The following is a 17,611-nucleotide window of genomic DNA, read 5'->3' as shown; positions in this document are numbered from 1 at the left end:
GACGATATTTAGTCATAATTTTTGTTGACGCAAAGCAACTTTACTCCTATCGAGTCTGTTACGTGTTAACAGTTTTTAATATGAATCTTTAAGAAACACCAAGACAACCGGAGTCCCACAGGGACCAGTTCTGGGGCTCCTCCTGTTCCAGACTCTCCACCATCTTGAGGTCTCTTGTCACAGCTTATGCAGATGATTCCCAGATCTACGTTGAACTCTCATGATTAGGATCCTTATTTTGTATTATTTTGTAATCTACATTTTAGTCTCGTTTTTATTCCTCTACGATATTGCATTATACATTTAATTATCGTTATCGTCATAGCATTTTCGTTGCGTCTCGTCTTGTTTTCCTCAGGTGATAAAGGTTCGTTGACGATGATATTTAGTCATAATTTTCGCTGACGAAGGCAACTTTCCACCACCCCACTGGAGAACCCCACCGAGCCTGGATGCTGCTGCTGCATGTTTACCGATGACGTAGGAGAGGATGAGGTTCCAGCCGGTGATGAAGGCCCAGAGTTCTCCAACAGTCACGTAGGAGTACAGATAGGCAGAGCCGGTCTTGGGGACCCGGGCTCCGAACTCGGCATAGCAAAGACCGGCCAACACGGACGCTAATGCTGCTATCAGGAAGGACAGGACGATAGCAGGACCTGGGGGGGCAATGGTGGTAATCAAAGGGGGAACTGGGAAGATATCTCTCGGTCTGCTGCAGTGACTTTAACTTCACACATGCATGTTAAAAAAAGAGTACAAAAAAGTAAAAAAAACAATACAAATATATATTGAAGTAAACACCTACACCTACCCCTGAATCTAACATACATTCTTACGTATAATAAGAGTTTCAATAAACTTACTTATAAAACGCACATAACCAAACACCCCTACTTAAATAACTATTCAATACAGTGATATAATACTCATATTATATGTATATATAAATAAATATAGTCAAAATCCAAAGAAATCAAAGCAAACGAAAGAAAACAAAACAAATGCCCAGCATTTAATTGTGATACTATTTATGTATGTAATAATAGAAGTAATTATAATGCATAGTATTACATTGTCATTACTTTACTATAATACTACAATATAATAGAGAACAATAGACAGAAATGGTCTAACAATATACTTGAATAACTACAGGACTGTCTCAGAAAATTAGAATATTGTGATAAAGTCCTTTATTTTCTGTAATGCTTAAATGATTTTAATATTGCTGATCATGGCTTACAGCTTAAGAAAACTCAAATATCCTATCTCAAAAAATTAGAATATTCTGGGAATCTTAATCTTAAACTGTAAACCATAATCAGCAATATTAAAATAATAAAAGGCTTGCAATATTTCAGTTGATTTGTAATGAATCCAGAATGTATGACATTTTTGCATTACAGAAAATAAAGAACTTTATCACAATATTCTAATTTTCTGAGACAGTCCTGTATATAAGAGTAGATATGCTATACTGGTTCATTTATTTACCTCCAATTATATACATAAAAATTACTATAAATCGATATATTGACATATCTACCTATAACTATAAATCAATAAATTTTAATAGAGATATAGATACATAAATACTGTATGTATAATACAACTCAACATATCTATATACATACCTACATATAACATATCTATATCCATAATATACATCTATATATCTACATTTATTAATAAATGTACATATCTACATGTTTATTCACATCTGTATTTTGAATAGAATGTTTCTTTGTATCTTTTTTTAAATGGTGATATGTTTCTACTTTGTTTTATCTCCATGTTCAGGCTGTTCCACAGGTTTGACACCTGAATACTTCACCTGAGTTGTTATTATTATTATTATCACCTGAGTTGTCGCGTGCGACGGCTCCGGCCAGCACGTACACGCCGGCCCCCAGGGTGCTGCCCACGCCCAGGGCCACCAGGTCGAAGGTGTTGAGACACCGGGACAGGTGGGAGTCCTCGGTGCTGCCGTCCACCACCTTCACCCGGAGCAACGACTTCCCGAAGTGCAGGAGCGTCTTCATCGCCATGGAGACGGCAGGGGAGGAGAGACGGTCGTCCGAGGGTCAGAGGTCACAGGGAAGGACGAGAGGGGCCACCAAACTAACATGGGGGGCAAAAAGGTTGGGAGATGAGTAATAATGCAATAAAGTTGGCAACATATGCAACATTAGCTAAAGACATTTAATTAATTAATTAATTAATTAATTAGTGAATTAATTACCGTATTTTCTGGACTATAAGCCGCTACTTTTTTCATAGGTTTTCAACCATGCAGCTTATACAAAGGTGCAGCTATTCTGTGGATTTTTCTTCCACCGCTCGGGACGCTCTAACCGGAATTAGAATCAAAACTAAGACAAAATAAATGCAAAGAAGAATACGCTACTTCTTCTTTAGCAGATAGAAGTAGGTAGAAGCAAAGTTGCAAAGTTGCTGCCGTGTTAAAAGACACTGTTAGGAAAGGATCTATTTAGGTACAAACATGTACATCATTTACAGTTCAAAATCCTTCTGTACATGTAGTAAATATCTAATCTAACAACATAAATATCTGCGGCTTGCATATCTTTTTTTTTTAAATAGAGCGGATGCGGCTTATATGCAGGTGCAGCTTATAGTCCAGAAAATATGGTAATTAATTAATAGTTTATTTCGGTTACATTAAATTATATGCAACTTAACTTGTGTGCATGTAACTGACAAAACATTATCATACATATTTACACTAATCAGTTTCACACAATAAACAATAACACAAACTCTGTGGAACCAAAAAGGGAGTTTAGGCCGAAGCCAAAGCTTATTCTTGCTGAACCTGTACCTTCCAAAAGATAACCCAGTTTATCAGTAATACAAAAGAAAAGAAAGAAAAAAGAAAGAAAAATTTACTCTAAATCGCTCTGCATAATTAAATTATATTCAAATCATTTTGCATTATAATCCTTAATAATTTTGTCTTTCAATATTTTCTTAAACCTCAACAGAGATCTACATAATTTCAGTTCATCACAAAGTCCATTCCATAATTTGACTCCCAAAAATGAAACACATCTGTATTTAACATTAATCCTCACATAACATGTTTCAAAGACCCATAGCCTTCTTAAATTATATTTTGTTTCTTTTAATCTAAAGAAATGTTGAATAAAAGTAGGAAGGCTTTTAATGTTTTTAAATAAACAATATCTATGAATTTTAATATGCCTGACTCTATAAATAATTTATTAGTAGTATCGCGATAAGAAACTTTATATATTATTCTTATAAGTTTAATTATAGGGTCTATATAAATTCTGTATGCGTTTCCTCAAATCCCCACAATATGACATGTATGGCTTTATAAGAGAGAAATACAATATGCGCAAACATTTTTTGTCCAACAGATCTCTTGTTTTGTAAATAATTCCAATAGATCTTGACAATTTCTGTCTAATGTAATCAATAAGTGGTTTCCAACGTAGTTTATGATCTAGAATTACTCCCAGAAATGTTGTTTCAGATACTCTTTCAATTCCGACTCCATTTAGTTTCAATTTTATTTCACAATTAGTTCTAACACCACCGAACACCATGCATTTTGTTTTATTTTCATTAAATGATAATTTATTGATATTAAACCATTTTTTTAACATCATCAACTCACTCTCTGCTGTTTTCAACAATTCTTTAATGTCTGGTCCTGAACAGAACAGGTTTGTATCATCCGCAAATGTGATAAATTTAACTTCATTCAATGGTATAAAAATATAATTTAAATAAAGTATAACGGCAATTTCACCGGCTTCAGTTCCTTTTTAAATGTGTTTATTTTCACTGTTTTTCCTCCATATTTAAAAGAACTCATGATTCCATATAACTCTCCATACTCACTCAGACATATGAATTTTCCTTTTTTCTTTGTTTCTATAATTTCAAAAGGTTGTTAAAAGATCATTATATTTTAAAGCTCCATCAGATTGGAATAATCTTCCTCTCTTTTTGCGTTCTATTACCTCTTTTCATTGTTTTAAGTTGTCATTATACACTCATCTTAAAACAAATTGCCTATGTTTTTAATCTATTTATGTATTTTTTGTCCTTTCTTCTATCTATTTATTTTATATTTCTCTCTGTTATGTTATATTTATCTCATTATTTTGGTTATTCAATTAGTCTACTTTGTAACTAGACTTATGTGGGAGGGTGAGCAAGATGTCTGTGTTTGTGTTATGTCATGTGTATCTGTACTGTAATGTGATATATTGTAATCTTGTATGTTTTCTTGGGACCCCCTTGAAAATGAGATGTTACATCTCAAGGGGCTATCCTTTAATAAATTCTACTAAATTCACTGGGTGAGGAACAGAACCGACACAGACGTCCATCTCTGGGCGTGAAGGGGCCGCCGGTGCCTGACGAATGTGTTGAGAAGAACATGGCTGTCTTGAGAGTTATGTAATGCAGCCCAAATCTGCTATGTGTGACTGTGAACCAGAAAAAAAGAGGGATCATCCATCTTCTTGCTTGTTTGCTTCAGATAAAAGTTACATAACCTGACGAAACTCTTGAGAGAGAAGGGCAGGCCCTTGAGCTGGCGGAACGTTTGCTCCCACAAGCCCCAGCGTTGCCCCCCTGCTCCTGCTGCATTCCACGCAGGGACAAGTTTCCCTTTGGGATTATGAAAGTACACAAAAGTAGTCAAAAGAAAAAAAAAAATAGCACATGTTTGGCTAAAGTCAACAACAAAGTGAGGGATCTGCTAAATCTGGACAGATGCACCTGATTTATTTTTCCTGCACATCATGTTTACTCTGATGAACATTTATTAAATACTTACAGCTCTGTTGAAAAAGAGTGATAAAATAACCACTTGGTAGTATATAAGCTACAAACTATAGCCAATATATAACATATATTATTAGTATTATATATTAGTATAGTTTTACTAATTTATTAGGGCCCGAGCACTGACAGTGCGAAGGCCCTATTGTATCTGTAGGAATTGTTCTTGTTTTTTTTTTTCCTTCTTCCGACGAAAGGAGGGCCTTTTTGCCCCCCTAAACGTGCCCCAAAAGTCACCAAATTTTGCACCAAGCCGGGCCTGGCGGAAAAATTGATATTTAATGGTTTGCATTAATGGGCGTGGCCTAATGGCTCAACAGCCCCCTAGAAATGTCGCAACTTAAAGAAGTCTCTTGGCGCCATGGCCGAAACCAAACAGGAAGTCGGCCATTTCGAATTAATCGTGTAATTTTGGCGCAATTTATGCCATTCCTTCGGCAGTTAATACGGCCCGAACCGTAACGTGCACCCAGGTGTGTTATACATCAAAATGTGTGTCTCCATCCTGCGACGATGGGCATTACTTTTCTCAGCCAAAAGCGTTACCGTGGCGACGATAGACGCCAAAAAGTGCGCCCCCCCTTCATCTGATTGGTCGATATCTGATAGTTCCTACTTTCTGCCATAACTTTTGAATGGTTTGATATAGAGAGTCGTGGCTGGTGTCATCTGCTAAATGTCCAGGCCTGAAGAATCTACATGCAAGTCATACAAGCTTCCACTGCAGCCTGAACATGCACAAGGGTGGAGGGCCCGTTCATCGCTGCTTGCAGCTTTAATTTATTAATTTATGTTGCAGTTATGCGGTCGGTGTACCGGGCCGTCGTGGTGAAGAAGGAGCTGAGTCGAAAGGCGAAGCTCTCGATTTACCGGTCAATCTACGCACCTACCCTCACCTATGGTCATGAACTTTGGGTAGTGACCGAAAGGACAAGATCGCGGATACAAGCGGCCGAGATGAGTTTCCTCCACAGGGTGGCTGGACGCTCCCTTAGAGATGAGTTTCCTCCCTTAGAGATAGGGTGAGGAGTTCGGTCACCCGGGAGGAGCTCGGAGTCGAGCCGCTGCTCCTGGTTTGGGCATCTGTACCGGATCCTCCCTAGGGAGGTGTTCCAGGCATGTCCCTCCTCCCTAGGGAGGTGTTCCAGGCATGTCCCTCCTCCCTAGGGAGGAGTTCCAGGCATGTCCCTCCACCATAGGGAGTTGTTCCAGGCATGTCCCTCCACCCTAGGGAGGTGTTCCAGGCATGTCCCTCCGGGAGGAGACCCCGGGGAAGACCCAGGACACGCTGGAGAGACTATGTCTCTCGGCATATCTGCTGAGGCTGCTGCCCCCGCGACCCGGGAACGGATAAGCGGTGGACGATGGATGGATGGATGTTTTCTCTGTCGTTAACATTTATAAAGTGGTCTCTCCTCAGCCTGACAACTCAGAGAAGGAGGAAAGCAACCAAATTCTGCAGTGTCTGTACAGCCGCCCGGATGAACCGTCCAGTGTGATGTGGATCTACGAGCCAATAAGATTCTGCTCCCGTCGTTACGTAACCAAAATGCAATATGCATTTTGCCTCCGATGCGTGAAACCACGCCCACAACTAACTCCACCGGCCGGAGCTTCCGCCATTTTTTCGTAGCAGTGTATCGCGTCATTCAGGCAGCCAATCAGCACAGAGCCTCATTATCATAGCCCCGCCCACTCAGAATCCCTCATAGATAATGAGGTTAGAGAATGGGAAGATAAAGACATGGTTTAGAGGCTGAATTTCTAATTTATTTAGCAAAAATAATCAAAAGCTTGTGTGGCAGGGTGCAGGATTGGGGCGTGGTCTGCAGGGGAGAGAGGGAGTGCAGGGGAGTGGCGCACAGGTGACGCGGCTGGAACAGCTGACGGTACACAGGTGTGTCTAATCACTCTCTGTGTATTTCAGTAGGGTGCGGGCTCTGGAGACGAGGGAGGACGGAAGCAGAGCAGAGCGGGAGAGCAGCTCTGCGGACGGTGCTGATGCACGAGGAACCTCTGGTGGAAGACATAGTGCACGAAAATAAAAGATATTCTACAAAGATCCCGGTGCCCGCTGTCTGTGTGACCCCCCCGTAGAAACGAGCAGTGCTACACTTGTTTTTAAGACATTCAAGGCCTGTTTAAAATAGGTATTAGATGCCAGAATAGGTCCCCTTTAAAGAGAACTGCAAAGCTGTGAGCAGGAACCAGTTCTGTTCTGTCTGAGGAAGTTTCCCGTTTCCACGTTGATAGGACCATGATGGCACTTATTTCATCATTGTGGCAACATCTACTTGTATCCTGTTCAGTGAGTATCTTTTCATTACAATGCCATAATAGGTCCCCTTTAAAACAGACTTAAGCAAAGTGGAAAACTGATCATTTGCAAAAAAGCAACTAATGTTTATGGAGAGCACTGCTGCTGTGTTGTGTGGACTGAAGAGGAGCGGGACCATCTGGCCGGCTGTCATGCTCAGCTCTGAAGAGACTGGGGGGGCCGGGGGCCCGTGGAATGGGCAGATTGCAAACATCAATGCTGAAGGTACAGTAGGTTTTAGAATAATTTATGATCCCATGTAGACATCTTGCATCTTTCAACACGGCAATGCTTTCATCAGAAACGTCGGTTTGAGAGGAGACGAGGTGCCGAAACGGCCTGGCTGCCGTCCAGACCTTCCACCGGTCAAAAAGATTTCCACAACATGAAAGGAAGAATACAAAGAACATCCAGGACTGTTGAGAAGTTTAAATCCCCGGACAAAAATCCTCCTCAAACTGTTTTTCTTACTTTTTTTTTGTTTGTTTTTTTTTTAAATAAAGTGAGGTCCCTCCCCTACGGAAGAGTATTAGGGCCAGGCAGGAGAAAAATAAAAATAATATTTTAGAGGAGGAAGATTTTTTTTCATTAGCCTATGCGAGAAAAAAGTCGAAATGTCGAGAAAAAAGTTGAAATGTCGAGATTAATGTTGAAGTACAATTTTGAGAAAAAAATCGAAATGTTGAGAAAAAACGAGAAATTTCGACTTTCTTCACGAAATTTCGACTTTATTCCTGAAATTGGATTTCAAAATTAATCTCGACATTTCAACTTTTTTCTCGACATTTCGACTTTTTCCTTGAAGTGCACAATAAAAAAAATTTAGATTTTTTTTCTCCTGCATGGCCCTAATACTCTCTCGTACTCCCCAGGGGTGAACATCGCCCTGCCCCTTGCTTTTTTGTTTTGTTTGTAGATGTGCTGCTTCCAAAAATTCAAAAATTTGAATTCTCCTCATTTCAACCTCAGCCCTTTGTTTAAAATGCCGGACACATTCCCCTGCGTTGTACTCAGAAACCGCGAGGCGATGCCTGGAGAGAATTAGAGTGGTTGTTGAGCCGCATTTTGTAATAACAGTGCATTTTGTAATAAACATTCAAAATGTAATAACTTTGTCATTTCATTTTGTAATAAAGCCACATTTTGTAATAAACTGCCCCAATGCATTTTGTAATAGATTTTGCCGCATTATGTAATAAGTTATTACATTTTGAGAAGATTATTACAAAATGCACGTGCAACTTTTTTACTCTCTCGAAAATGTAATAACATGGTGCATTATGTAATAACAATTGTAAAGCATAGCTTATTTGTTTGTTATTGGCCTCTATAATTCCAAACTTCAAATAGGCAACTAAAGTTATATTTGGAGTATTATACATAGATTTATTGGGCTACATAGCTCTAAAGGAAATTGCATAAAAAACAACAAAAGTCACTCTTGTATAAATTAATTGTTAAACAATAATAGGTATTATTACATAATGCACCATGTTATTACATTTCCTAGAAAATAAAAAAGCATTTTATAATAATCTTCTCAAAATGCAATAACAAAATGTATTACAAAATGGGGCAGTTTAATACAAAATGCGGCTTTATTGCAAAATGAAATGAAAAGGTTATTACAGTTTGGACGTTTATTACAAAATGCAGCGTTATTATAAGACCTGCACTCAACACGGTGCAGTGCAGGTGCAGCGTGTCCTGCAGGGACCGGGTTGCAGAGTGACAGACTGCACGGAGACAGAACACTGGGACACATTTTTGCGAAGGGCACATTGTCAGAACCCTCTGACCTGAACATAAACCTGGTGAGAGTAACGGCCTCATGGAAACTCCCACGTTACGGCAAACAAAGGTGACCGTGGAACAGAAAAAATTCACATTTTCAAATCTGCTCTACTACAATATGTTTTTTCAAAATAATACAGATTTGAATAAACATGTAGATATGTACATTTATTAATATATGTAGATATATAGATGTATATTATGGATATAGATATGTTATATGTAGGTGTGTATATGGATATATTGAGTTGTATTATACGTACAGTATTTATATACCGTATCTATATCTCTATTAATATATACTGATTTATAGTTATATGTAGATATATAGATTTATAGTAATTTTTATGTATATAATTGGAGGTAAATATATGAACCAGTGTATATATAGCATATCTACTCTTATATAGTTAATCAAGTATATTGTTATATCATTGCTGTCTATTGTTCTCTATTATATTGTAGTATTATAGTAAAGTAATGATAATGTAATACTATGCATTATAATTACTTCTATTATTACATACATGCATAGTTTTGTATTTTACTTTTTTACTTTTTTGTATTCTTTTTTTATTTAACATGCATGTTCGAAATAAAAATCTTCAAATCAAAATCAAAAATACTAAGAGAATATAGTATAAAATGCCTAAAAAAAAGCTGATGCAGCTTAAGTTTGCTCTGTTGGTTTTCCTAGAAAAGCATCTTCCACAATAGATGAGTCACAAAACCTGCAGAATAATGGCGTCCCACGCAACCGGCTTATATTATAACGTGGAAGAACTTGAATCCAGTCCAACAGATTTATACGCTTGAGAAAAAAAAAACCCTTCCTCTGTTAATTATTTCCAAAATGAAGCGACTGCGTCGTCGCCCCACCGACTCCATTAACAAAATTATTAAATGATCAAAAGAACGTTCAGTCTTCCCCATTTGCAGCACCGTTGTACATTTCACCTCTGTTTACATGCTGTCCCTGATCATAAATAGCTTTCCAAGTCACCAGGGAAAATGTTTGGATGCCCTTTTAAAGACGCTGTGGAAAGAACTGCACATGTTCAGGCTCTCTAGTTACCGCTCATTAGGAATACATGGACATTTTACTCCCAGCTACAGTAGCAGGTCATTGGATCAGGAACCGGGGTTAATCTGTTACTCAAATACAGACAGGGGAACCTTTTTCTTCGAGTTTTGTGTTTGAAAAAACACTACTTTGGGGATTATGTGCCATTGGCAGGAAATACTTTATTTAAGGAACTCATCTTGGAAGTACGGAAGAGTATTAGGGCCATGCAGGAGAAAAAATATTTGTGAGGGGAAGATTTTTTTTTATTGTGCACTTCGAGAAAAAAGTCGAAATGTCGAGAAAAAAGTCGAGAATAATGTTGAAATACAATTTAGAGAAAAAAGTCGAAATGTCGAGATTAATGTTGAAATACAATTTCAAGAATAAAGTCCAAATTTCGCCTTTTTTCTCAACATTTCAACTTTATTCACGAAAATTTTGACTTTTTTCTCGAAATTGTATTTCAACATTAATCTCAACATTTCGACTTTTTTCTCGAAATTGTACTTCAACAATAATCTCGCCATTTTGACTTTTTTCTCGACATTTCGACTTTTTTCTCGAAGTGCATAATGAAAAAAAAAATCTTCCTCTAAAATATTATTTTTATTTTTCTCCTGCCTGGCCCTGATACTCTTCCGTATGGAGTCAAACAACACAATCAAACAAGGGAACAAACACAAAACATACATAGTAGCAAAAATAGATTTTTTTTTTTTTATCCCGGTTTTTTCCCCCATTTTATCACCCAGTGCTCCTACCTAAGTAACAGTCCTGGGGCCTCATTTATAAAAGAGTGTGTAGGATTCATACTAAAAGTGCACGTACACCCAAAAGCCGAAAATGGCGGGCGCAAAAAAAAATCTGGATCTATAAAACCGTGTGCACGCAGACTTGCACGCAATGTTCGCTTTATAAATCACAGTCCAGCTGGAAAGTTGCGCAGCTGAATCCGCCTCATATCCCGCCCTCGACACGCCCACTTTCTACCTTAAAAGGGTAATGCAAAGTAGTATTTGCATACGAATGAGCCTACTGAGCATGCACAGCAGCTTCCTGCAGCCTGTTTGGCGTTAGAATGAATGAGACGTGTCGAGCCACCGTGCCACTGAATTTCACTGAGATCTGAGATCTAGATGTTGTGGATGAGGTGGAGGCCAGGAAAACCACAGTATTTGGTGGTCACAGTAAAAGTAGAAAAAGTATATAAATAGTATAAAATAAAACTAGTGAGTGGCAGCACGCCGTTGCTGCGCTAAACTCCGTGAGTGCCCCGGCGCAACAGGGGGACATGTCCCCCCGTCTTTTCAAAATCATGTTTTTGTCCCCCCCACTTTTTACAGTTTAAAAACTAACGGTAGGCTCAACCTGTAATTGCAAATCATCAAGACACCCTGTGCGAAAGCGATGCAAGAACGGCCCGGCAGCCCCGCTTCACCCCCCTCTCCCATCAGGGGGACTCAGGGCTGATTTATGGTTCCGTGTTACACCAACGCAGAGCCTACGGCGTAGGTGCGCGTCACCGCGTACCCTACGCCTTAGGCTCTGCATCGTTTTAACGCGGAACCCTAATTTAGGCTTACACCCGCACGTAAAGGTTTCACGCGCTCGTAAAAGTCATTATGAAAAAAAATCTGTGTCCCTTTAGGGGCTCCGTAGAGCCCCTAAACGCTCTACGGAGCCCCTCATTTGTTCTGTCCTAAAGCGGTGGGTGAAGAAGAGGTTCCCGGCGTGTCCTGCACCGCGGCAGCAGCAGCAGCACCAGAGTCCTGACTGACGCTGAGCTTAGGGTTTCTCTGGGGGTTTCCCCGGCCGGACGTAGCGCGTGGAAGGATCACGTTATTCCGTCCGGATCCTCCCCATCCCATCTGGTGCCCCGGTTGGCCAGAGGGGGCATGTGTAGCCCAGGACTGTGTGCAGGTTTTTGTGAGGGTAGAGAACATTAGCTACCCAAGGGAACACGGGGAGAACATGCAAACTCCACACAGAAAGATCCTTTCCACCAACCCCACCCAGGGTGTGGGCACTGAAGTCATGGGGGAACTAACACGCACTTCAGCGCCCACAGCATCCCCGGCGGGAATCAAACCCAGGACCTTCTTGCTGTGAGACGGCTGCACTACCAGCTGAACCACCGTGCCCCCTGCAAAAATAGATTTAGCAGCATTTAAAAGCAGTATGGATTGTATCTTAAAGTGACTTGAGTCTAAAGTGACTTGAGCAAAAAAAGCATATTACAATAATGAAATACCAGCGATGGTAATATTATGGTACTGAGAGTATCCAAGTTGTGTGACGTACAAAGTGCGTGTTGCACATTGCCCTGGTACGTACGAATTAAAACAGATAGTTAACATTAAAACAAACTACACAAGTTTAAGCCTGGTTGTGATAACAGTGTTGTTCCTCCAATAGCCATGATTTAAAATGTTTGCTGAAGGAGGTCAGAGTGGGAAGTTAAGAGGCACGAACCAAAGAAGTGGCTCGACTAAAAGCACTTTTTCTAAAGGAACTATCCAGTCGCCTTCAACTCCAGCTCTGGTTCATCTGTTTGAGTTTCTTTTCACAAATTCTTTTAGTTCTCATCTGTTTCCGTGCTCTCCAGGACTTGTGAAATGTTGCAGCTGAAGTATTTCCAGCTAAATATGTATGAAAATCTCGGTATGTGTCATCGCGCCGCCCATTTTATTGAGGATGCAAATAGTGGAGACTCTTGCAGACTTGAGACGGATAAGGTGGTGGAGACAACTAACAACCAAACACTGCTGCTGTGGAACTGAGTGCAGTTTTCAGATATTCATGCAATAATGTTGCTTTCATGATTGCAGCTGATTTATCAAGATAGAGCTTTACTGAGTTTTTAAGATGTAAGATGTGTTCCTCAGGAAGCTGAGCTGTGACATCATTAAGTGCAAAGCTGTGACGGTTGTTTCCGTAAAGGAACACCAGTTTGAAAGAGGGATGGAGTTGGTGGAGACTCCAAGCCCCAGACTAGCTGCTACAGATCAGTGAAGGAGTAAAGCTCTTGTGTTGAATCCCTGAGGTATTTAGAAAAATGCAGTACTTTCTTTACACACTCACACACCATGCACCGGGTAGACCAGGGCCGGGGCCGCCCTCCCTAAACGCAGAACACGCGATGTAGTCCATGGGCCAGATATCAGAACCACTCAAGGTGACAAAACTTGCTTATCATTTTTGAAAAGATCCATGTCTGTAGATGATATTCTGGTATGAAAACCTTCCTGAGTGGCAGCTGGATCAGAGTTATCAGCTCATGAAGTTACCCGTCGCCTTCAGAACATTACACTTTAGATGCTGCTGCATATCCTGGTTTAGACTCAGAATCTGTCTCTTAGAATCTGTCAATGTTTCACAATATGGTCTTTGGTATCATTTTTAAGGAGACCTTTTAAGCATTCATTCAAGCTAAGATGTGAATCTTTCTGACCAACATAGAGGTCACTGCAGCTCTTTAAACTATAAACAACACACATTTTTACACAATTTTCGCCAAAATGATATACAATCTTTTATCCCTGTGTCATCTAGGAACAACAGAGACACAAAATACAAAAACTGGAATACTCACAGGACCATAAGGATTCAGGAAATGTATGTGTGTGTATATATATATATATATATATATATATATATATATATATATATATATATATATATATATATATATATATATATATATACACATATATATTAATAATATATCAATTATACAAGTATACTGAGGTGGCGCCTCATTCACCATACAACCATACCTCATTCATGTTACAACAACAGAAAAACCTTGGAAAAGGTGTTTCCATCACTAAAAAAAGATCCTAAGTAAAATAATAAAACCATTAAAATAAATAAGAAAATAATAAACAAAAATAAGAACTACTAAAAAAATCTAAATGAAAAGTAGTTCCTACCAGCAGTGTGTCATTTAGACAAAATCTGAATAGTTACTTTCCAACGTATTCCTGTAAATGATCTACATTACAACAAATGCCTGAAGTAACAAAAGTGTCAATATTTTCATTTCAGAATGGATTTTTAGAGCAAACAGATCTGGTATCGGAAGTATTGATATTTCAGTATTAATCCTCACAGCACTAGGTATTAGTTGCCGACCATCGAGGATGTCCAGCGTCATAAACTCAAGTGTTTGACCGTCGTCTTGGCAACGGCAGTATCATCCTCAAATTATTCAGTGAGTGATTTGGAGCCCGGCACATGTTGAATACATTTAATTAATATCTCAGGAAACTGTCAACCTAATAAAAATAAAAACATAATAATATATCCTCTGAATTTTACTACAATTTGCAAATTATTTTTATTATATTCTAAATTATGAAAACATAATAATATCTTAATAATATCTCCTTTAATTCTGAATTTTACTCCTTTAATTCTGAATTATACTACCATTTGCAAATTACTTTTATTATATGAAATAATGTATTATATAGTAAATGACTATATGATATATAATCATTTACATGTTCTTCTTTCCGCGCTCTGGGGGTTGGTAGTTGTGCTTTATCACATTAGATTAGAATATTATTAAATGTGCATGTTCAGGGAGTCAGTTTTAACATATTTCATACACAGACATACACCTGCTCCCTCACCTACAAACTCACTCTGCAGTTTTGGGGGACAGATAATCACAGTAGCCTAGCTTTGATTCAGTCTCAGGGACCTGGACTGGTTGCTGTTTGTGTTTCTGTGTTTCTCAATTTACTTTTGCACTCCAAACAGTGCGGAACGTTTCTCGTTACACGAGTTCCCGGTATAAGTTACCTGTAATACTGATGCACAGAACTCAACACGAGAAACAACAATGGAAACTAAACCGATGGGAAGTCGTTGCTGGTTCGGTGGGTGGAAATTTTAGTTTAAAAAAACTACAGAATGGAAACCTGGATAAAAGCGCAGTTGTGTGCAAATTGTGCAAGAAAGAATTTGCCTTCTATTACCGGAGCCTCTCCAGCCTCCGCTACCTCCTCCATGCCAAACATGTTGACATCTATGAAAGTCGAGTCCTGAATAAGGCACAAGATATCTTGACCAGTCCTGATCACCCTCTGTCAAAAGAGTTTGTCCCTCTCCCTTCTGGGCGGCGCTATAGGCTTCCCAAGGCCAATACCAATAGGTATAAATTCTCTTTTATACCAACCGCTGTTAAGATGATCAACTTGCATAAATTTTAATATTTTTAATATATTTTTATCATTCTGCCTGCACTGATGAAAGCACTTTTGCTTTTACTCACTATTATGGTTACTATGTCACGTTTTAATGTTTTAATTGTTCTTTTGGTATGTCTGTGTTTGTATGATGATGACTGTTTCCCATACTGCTAAAAGAATTTCCCCTAGAGGGACAATAAAAATGACTCTGACTCTGACTCTGTTGTAGCTAGCATGTTGTAGCGAGCACGGACGACGCCAAAGTCGCCAATCCAGTCTCGACAAGATTCCAGGGTCCTGAAAAAGCTTGAATATAGCTAATTTGAATTTAAGTTTGTGCCTTGTGGACAATGCAATTATAATCCTATTATTCATATTGCACTTTATGTTAACGCTCAGTTATCAAAATAAACACAATATCGTTGTTTAAGCTCATTTATGTGTCAATTCAATGATTCAGTCATATACCAAAATCCATTTAAATTGAAAAATGTTGCTTCTCGTGTCAAATATTGATATGCGATTAATTCATTACAAAGCCTCTAATTAATTAGACACATTTTTTTTAATCGAGTCCCACCATTTTTATTCTATATATGCAGGCAGTTTATTTTTATTTCATTTGTTTTATACATTTTGATATTGTGCAGACCTCTGTTAATAAAGGTTCCTGTGTGACATTCGGCACGAGGCTTTGTATTAAAACTGACTGTTTTTTTAAGGGTTTGCCTCAGAAAAAAATGAAGCTAACAGAGATGCTAACAGAGATGCTATGCTATAATGCTTTGGGGGAAACCCCAATTATGGCACAAAAAAAAATATCGAGATATATATCGAGTATCGCCATTCAGCTAAAAAAAAATATCGAGATATGACTTTTGGTCCATATCGCCCAGCCCTAATATATATATATATATATATATATATATATATATACATACATATATATATACATATATATATACACATATATATATATACAATCACACACATATATATATATATATATATATACACACATACATACATACATACATATTATTAAAAAATATATATGATATATATTATATATCATATATTACAATGCTATATATGCCTTAGGCTCTTACCAACGTGGTATTAACCATTAATATATATGCAGACAAAAATAAAGTTTTAACATATTTCATTCCTGCATTGATCCAGGAACAAGATGCAAATCCCCCCTGATACTGGACAACAGTAGTGGGACTTCATGCATCCCTTCACGCAAACAGCTCACATGCAGCATCAGAGTCAAACCTGAGACGTCTGAGGTAAAAGCTCCTCAGATAGATCTCACTTATTTGCCTGATGACAGATATTATTGATCTCTATCGATACAAGAGACCAGGCAGCAGAAATACAGCTCAAGCGTCCTGGTCTGATGCAACAACCTGCAGCAGGGAAACAACCGTGGAAACAAGACTTCCTGCACTGGCAGGATCAAACACAGAGTACTTACTTCAACGATCCTGCAGCCAGGCTCCAGCTGCTGATCTACACGGCGGCTCCGCAGGAGTGATGGCAGATAAAAGGCTTAAAAAGCCTGTTTGTTGATTTTTCTGTGCGGCTGCTGTGGGGTCTGCAGGGAGTTCGTCCGCCAGAGTTCTGAAATAGAACATGGAAGAATCACATGGCTCGGCTATTCCAAGCAGCACACGCACAGCACACATCAATCTCCTTTATCGACATGAGCAGCAACTTTTTCTTGTTTTTTGTTTTTTTCCTTTAACACATACAGTAAATGAACTGTTGCAACAAGCTGCTGCTGCAACAGGCGTCGGCTCCAAGTGCAAACATCCTGACATGCATGGTTTGTTTGGAGTCCTGATAAGAAAGTTATTACTTTCCCAGCGATAGCAGAGGAGGTAAATATCAGAGATTACAAAAAAAAACCTGCAAAAGTGAGGCTCTAAAAAAAGCAGACAGACACGCACGTCCAACCTACCGCCTGTTTCAGAATGGTTCGATTACACTGAATGAGTGTCGGATGTAGAGGAAAAAGCCATCCATCAGGGAGATGGAGGGGGTGTGATCCCTGACAGCCAATTAAAGTACGCCATGAATGTGACATTCAGAGAGGTTGGCCAAAGGCTGAAGCAGAGTCAGTAGAGCTGCAACTCGGGGTTACATTCAATACAACGATCCTGATCAATAAGAAACTCATGGATTTAGAGCAGGGGTCTTCAAGCGGGGGTCTGCGACCCCTAGGGGGGACGCGGAGGTACTGCAGGGGGTCCTCCAACTTAAAAGAAATTAAAGCTGCAAGCAGCGATGAACGGGCCCTCGTACCCTTGTGCACGTTCAGGCTGCAGTGGAAGCTTGTATGACTTGCATGTAGATTCTTCAGGCCTGGACATTTAGTGGATGACA

General features: G+C 39.1%; 1 protein-coding gene across 2 annotated transcripts in view; it reads right to left on the bottom strand.

The window, feature by feature from the left end:
• The window catches only part of slc7a1a (solute carrier family 7 member 1a), a 47,556-nt gene that overhangs the window by 20,687 nt on the left and 9,258 nt on the right, over positions 1-17,611 (bottom strand). The window contains exons 1-4 of one of the 2 annotated variants that reach the window (XM_061740631.1): positions 17,187-17,209; positions 16,701-16,846; positions 1,862-2,121; positions 474-656 (exon numbers count right to left, since the gene is read on the bottom strand). In XM_061740631.1, the coding sequence (XP_061596615.1) occupies positions 474-656; positions 1,862-2,048 (370 nt within the window). In that variant the 5' untranslated portion in view covers positions 2,049-2,121; positions 16,701-16,846; positions 17,187-17,209. Of the gene's footprint in view, positions 1-473; positions 657-1,861; positions 2,122-16,700; positions 16,847-17,186; positions 17,210-17,611 lie in introns of those variants that run through there. The other variant, XM_061740630.1, reaches the window with a different exon arrangement.

Source organism: Cololabis saira, chromosome 14 (assembly GCF_033807715.1).
Source record: "Cololabis saira isolate AMF1-May2022 chromosome 14, fColSai1.1, whole genome shotgun sequence".
Taxonomy (NCBI): Eukaryota; Metazoa; Chordata; class Actinopteri; order Beloniformes; family Belonidae; genus Cololabis; species Cololabis saira.
Note: the sequence above shows the minus strand (reverse complement) of the source record. Positions and strands in the feature narration are given on the sequence as shown.